Source organism: Egretta garzetta, unplaced genomic scaffold (genome assembly GCF_000687185.1).
Source record: "Egretta garzetta isolate BGI_Z169 unplaced genomic scaffold, ASM68718v1 scaffold1644, whole genome shotgun sequence".
Taxonomy (NCBI): Eukaryota; Metazoa; Chordata; class Aves; order Pelecaniformes; family Ardeidae; genus Egretta; species Egretta garzetta.
This window is the reverse complement of record NW_009259568.1, coordinates 9,129-14,715: the sequence shown is the minus strand read 5'-3', so window position 1 is coordinate 14,715 and position 5,587 is coordinate 9,129. Positions and strand designations below refer to the sequence as shown.

Here is a 5,587-nt window from a genome sequence, read left to right as displayed (position 1 = left end):
AAGCACTAAGGTATGAAGAGCAATTATCTTCTGTCCTAGGTTTGGGGGTTTGTTTTAATTTTAAGTTTATGTTTTAATTCGAGGCTTTGAGCTATACAGGTAACCAAATGAAAGTCCAGCTTCCCGCTTTAGTAGAGAAAGAAATCGTGAAAGAGGACGGCTCAATTATTAAAAGGTTTGGCCTAGCATGTCAATGAACTGTTACTAGAAAAGGATTAACAAACTCATAACAAATGAGTGGATTTAAGTGAGTGTGTGAAGTGAAACCACTGGCAGCATCTAAAGCTTTATTTGCAAAAGTACTAAAGATTGCTACTAACGTTCTGTTACAGGAAGGGATAGATGCATTGGAAAGGTCTACCTGCACTTGAAGAGACTCAGGGAATAGGGGCCAAGAACCACGCAGCCGCCCCCTAACCCTCCTGCCCCACCTCGGAAGAATAGGAAGAGCAAAAGTGAGAGACAGTTAACTCATGGGTTAAACGGGGGCAGCTTAGTAAGTGAAGGAAAGAGGGAACGACCACCACACAGGTGATGGCAAAGGCAATCGCTCAGCACCTCCCACGAGCAGGCTGACACCCGGCCAGTCGCTGAGCAGTGGTCACCTCAGAAGATACAACCCCTCAACCCCCCAGCTTCTTCCACTACCTCCTGTTTTCGCAGAATCACAGAATGGCAAGGGTTGGGAGGGACCTCGGGAGATCACCCAGTCCAACCCCCCTGCTAAAGCAGGTTCTCCTAGAGCACGTTACACAGGACATCGTCCAGGCGGGCTTTGAATATCTCCAGAGAAGGAGACTCCACAAACCCCCTGGGCAGCCTGTTCCAGTGCTCTGTCACCCTCAGAGTAAAGTTTTTCCTCATGTTCAACTGAAACCTCTTATGTTTCAGTTTGTACCCATTGCCCCTTGTCCTGTCGCTGGGCACCACTGTAAAGAGACTGGTTCCGTCCTCGTGACTTCCGCCCTTAAGATACTTGTATGTATTGATGAGGTCCCCTCTCAGTCTTCTCTTCTTCAGGCTGAACAAGCCCAACTCTCAGCCTTTCCTCGTAGGGGAGATGCTCCAGTCATTGCTGAGCATGATGCTATATAGTACGGAATAGCCCTTTGGCCGGCGCGGGTCAGCTGTCCTGGCTGTATGCCCTCCCAAGCTCTTGCCCACCCCCAGCCTCCTCGCTGAGGGGACCAGTGGGGGAAAAAAGAGAAAGTCTCGACGCTGCATTAGTGGTCTGTTATCAACCCTGGTTTAGACCTAAATGGAAAACAGTGCGCTGCGCAGGTTGAGAAAGTTAACTGCATCCCAGCTAGACCCGGTACAAAGGGGTATTGGCGCCCCGCTCGTGCCATGGGTGGCGATACAGGAATGACGGCGTGATTTACAGTTCACAACACTAATCAAGGTCACTTCAAAACTAATTTTTTTCCTACCAGTTGACTCTGTGATGCTCTGATAATTTGAACATTATCAAAATAGATGAGAGGGCATATGGAGATAGATATAGATAGGTATGATAGATATAGATAGGTATATGCGTGTGGCAGTTGAGCCTTGTAACGAGTGAGGCAGGGCAGATAGGAAAATATTTGGGAGAAAACAAAAAGCTACTGTAGCACAGCAAGTGTATTCAGTCCTACCGCGCGCAACTTGAGCCAAGGCTGCTACAGGTTGGGGATCTTCTACACCCTTCCTTTCCCACCACTGGGATTGACAGTGGCTGTTGGGGTGGCAAAGCCAATGGTAGCATGTGAGAGAGCACCCTGATCAAAGTGTGTCTGCAATTGCACGGAGCTGTAAACCACACGTGCCAGCTCCAGAGTTAGGGGGACGGCCCCAGGACCCGCTGCACCTGCTTTTGGAGGAAGGGTGCGCATTCTTGTCTGACGGAGGGACCTTCTGGTCATTTGGGTCAAATGAAGAAGCGTCAGCTGTTTGATAAAAATTGAGCTATTTCTGGCTGAGCACGCAGGAATTTCCAAGTGTGGTTGGCTTCCCGTGGTCCTCTCTCAAGGGCGCTGACCAAAAATTGGGCTTCTGGCTAAGGCTAAGAAAGAGATACCCAGCTGTCCTATGACAGCCACATTTATTTGCCTAGATCTGGACGAGACTTGGTGAGGTTTAAGGTTCTTCCTAGTAGAGGAAGATGCTTCCAGTGAGGTAAGAGGGTAATTAACAGAATAGTTTAGGATGCTAGATGACCACAAATGTAGTTTTATTGGCTGTCAGAAGTCAGACTTGTTCAGAAGTCAGCATCCAAGAAATTAATCCGCTTAAATTTCTATTGTACAGGAGCGCTCTGTACGTCGAAGTGAAATACAGCAAATATAGGAAGGTCTTGCGTGAACTGCAGTGTATGTCGCATGTCTGCGTGTTGACGGCATGTTTTTGCTGAACATCTAAGGCTGTATGCTTAATCAGTACATAGAGATTAATTGCTGTTAGTTTACGTTATGAAAGCCAATGAACGCGGCGGTGCGCATTGTATTCAGAATGCCTAACGAATATCTGACCTCAGTAGCTGATTTAAACTGCCAGCTACGGTTCTTCTCATGTTGTTTTGAATGAAAAAGCTTTAAACTGCAGCTGAAAAGGAGCACTTCGTAAAACCTTCTGGAACTGTGGGCTTTCTAAGACCGTTTTCTCATTTATTTTGTTTTAGGACAACACTGAGTAAAGCCAGCACGCAGAAGAGGACTGTGATGAAGGATCGGTATGGAAAACACGTTCACATAGAAGAGCTGGAAGACCCACCAGAAGCACTACCGCAGGATGACCTCCAACATGACCTCCAGCAGCTCCTTAGACACTTCTGCACAGAGGACTGGAAGCAGGAGGCGAAGTGAGAAGCTGCCGCCCCTCGCCACCACCACGTAACCATCCATCCCGTACGGAGCATTCGTCTTCTCTAGCTGTGGACGTTATTATCTACATAATCACTGGAAGACACTGCCATTTCTACTCGTGCAGATGCAGTGAATTCATTTCTTCCCCCCCTTCCCCGTATTTGATTTTGGGATTTTGTTATTATTTTTTTTCTTTTTAACCCTGTAAGCTAATTTGTGACCAAAGATAGCATCCTTCATTCAGGATGGTTTATCCACCGCATCATCGTCTTTGTGCTGTACTGGGAAGCTGTCAGCATCGCCACTCCTCGCCGTTCCTTTGCTTCTGCACTAGCTTCATGAAATCGCATTTGTCAAGCCACCTTCATCTGCAGGCCTCTTCAAGTGACTACGTACATGCATCATAAAAAAAGGGAGTTACCGTGTAAACTGTATATAGCAAGAGTATTTGGACTTGGAAGACTGCAGAGAACACACTGCCTGTGACTACAACTAGCGTCGTGGATGACGAGGTCGATTGACACTGCTGAAGAGCGATGAATGAAATAACGCTAACGCGCTCAACTGCAAACACAGACTGACTAAGGAGGAAGCACTGCAGAGCTTGCTGCAGCCCTAAGACTTCCAGTTTAGGGATCTATTATAGTTAAAGGCTCTAAGAGTCAGGCGAAAAACCTGGAAATGCAGCCGTTCTCCTGAAGTAACGGCTGACTGTGGCCATGAATACTTGTAAGACCTTCAGACAGCCACTTAAAGATTTCCAGAAAAAGAAAAGAAAAAAAAAAAAAAAGGAAAAAAAAAAAAAAAAAAGAATACCCAATTAGGTAACCAAGTTGCTAGCAGCTATATCTATGGCACATTTGCATACGGTATTAAAACCTTTTAGATCTGGACATGTGGCAGGGTGTATTAAACAATTATAACTACAGTAGTTTCCTGTTTCCATCACCGCTTAGCAAACCACACTGTCTTATCGGTGGTACTTCCCGCTGGCCACTGCACTGTAGATAACGATGGGCGAAAGACTTACCCACTATACAAGGAGCATAATTAACTCACCGTGTTTTATCAAGATTGCCTCTTATCCGATACATGCATGTGGCAGTTGAAGGTCAAAGCCAAACCCTCCTATAACCACGTCAGCTTGTCAGCCCTCTTAGCACTGAGCGAGCAGTTTTTATCTTCCAAACGAGTGTTTTTTAAAGAGAAAGTGCTCACGCTCCTCGAAAGCCAGTTTCTGTTCATATTTTGTTATCTATCTATAGATGTAATATATATATTTCTAATCCCAACCCTCTGAAAACCACGATAGCATGTCTGCACTTTTCTTTTCCAAAAAGGGAACACAGAGATCTGACATTTTGGGTGTTCTATACCTTAATATTTACCGGAGGGAGCTCTGTAGCGTTTTAGCGTATATAATACACACACACACACACGCGCGCACACTAACGAAATGTTTTTAAACAGCTATTTGATTTTTTAATGGTATACCCAAACCCAGAGCAAAACAAATCCTCTCCTCTAGGAGTAACGCTTCTTCCCGGCTTATCTGGCCTCCTGCGATTATAGGGTGGTTTGGTTTTTTTTTTTAATGACTCACTCAGCGCTCAGAACAAGGGCACTTCCTCACTAAGGCAACGATGCCAAAAGCATGAAAACACCTTGGGAGTTCTGGCTTCCCGCAGGCAAAACAGCCCAAGGGGCCATGCTAACGCTTTTTTTTCTTCTTTTTTTTTTTTTGAGCACCGATTTGAGCACTATATGAAATACCTGCAAGTGACATACCTGTAACTACCAGTCATAAAAAAAAAAAAAAAAAAAAAAAAGTGTTTTGGCAGCCAAACCGAAGGAGACCCATGGTGAAACGTTTTGCAACGCATCATGGCTTTCTTCTTGTCGGGGGCAGCACAGGATGATCTTCAAGGATGGGGCTCTAAAGAAATGCATTTCTGTTGTGTTATTTGCGGTGCAGATGATGTTCTGTGTAACAACATAATGGTTATTCACCTCTTATTTTGGTTTTTTGCTGTGTTATCAAAGAACTTGAATACTGTGAGAAGAAGTGAATTTTAAGTTGACGAATCAGCATCTTGTTCCCATGGTGATAACACTAATTGAATATATCTATGAGGGCATGTATTAGTTAAAAATTTAAAAAAAAAAAAAATACAACACTAACAATACATAGCTGCAATGTGTACAATGGCTGATTTAACTAAATAAAAATGTACAAGTGTTAAATGTAGAAATGACGGCTCGCTCTCTCTTACTGCCAGCGCAGCACAGGCGGGAACAGCACCCACTTGGGTACCGTAACTGAACTGCCGGGATTCTCATTCCTCTGTACCCAGCTCCCTAAGGTATATTTGGGTTGGTTTGGGTTTAATTCTGCTCTTCAGCGCTGCTGGGTACGTGTCGGTGTGTTACAACAGTCTGATACTTTTTTTTTTTTTTTTTTTTTTTTTTTTTTTTTTATTTTCTTTCACAATGCGATTCAGCATCTTCCCCCAAAGGGCTGTCAGGCGCTGGAAGGGGCTGCCCAGGGAAGGGGTCGAGTCCCCACCCCGGGGGGGATTTAACAGCCGGGCAGAGGTGGTGCTGAGGGCCAGGGTTTGGAGGGGGGATGGCAGGGGTAGGGGAACGGTTGGGCTGGGGGAGCTTCAAGGGCTTTGCCAACCTTAACGACTCTATGAAACTGGTAGTTTTTCAAAGGGTATCGAGCTGTGTTTTCTAGTTGAAAT

The 5,587-nt window shown here is 45.2% G+C and overlaps 1 protein-coding gene across 1 annotated transcript in view; it reads left to right on the top strand.

The window, feature by feature from the left end:
• LOC104125256 (ankyrin-2) overlaps window positions 1-2,843 on the top strand; it is a 69,135-nt gene extending 66,292 nt beyond the window's left edge. Inside the window, exons 28-29 of the mRNA XM_035893240.1 lie at window positions 84-175; window positions 2,660-2,843. Coding sequence (XP_035749133.1) covers window positions 84-175; window positions 2,660-2,843 — 276 coding nt within the window. The remainder of the gene's footprint in view (window positions 1-83; window positions 176-2,659) is intronic.
• Window positions 2,844-5,587: the final 2,744 nt, after the last annotated feature.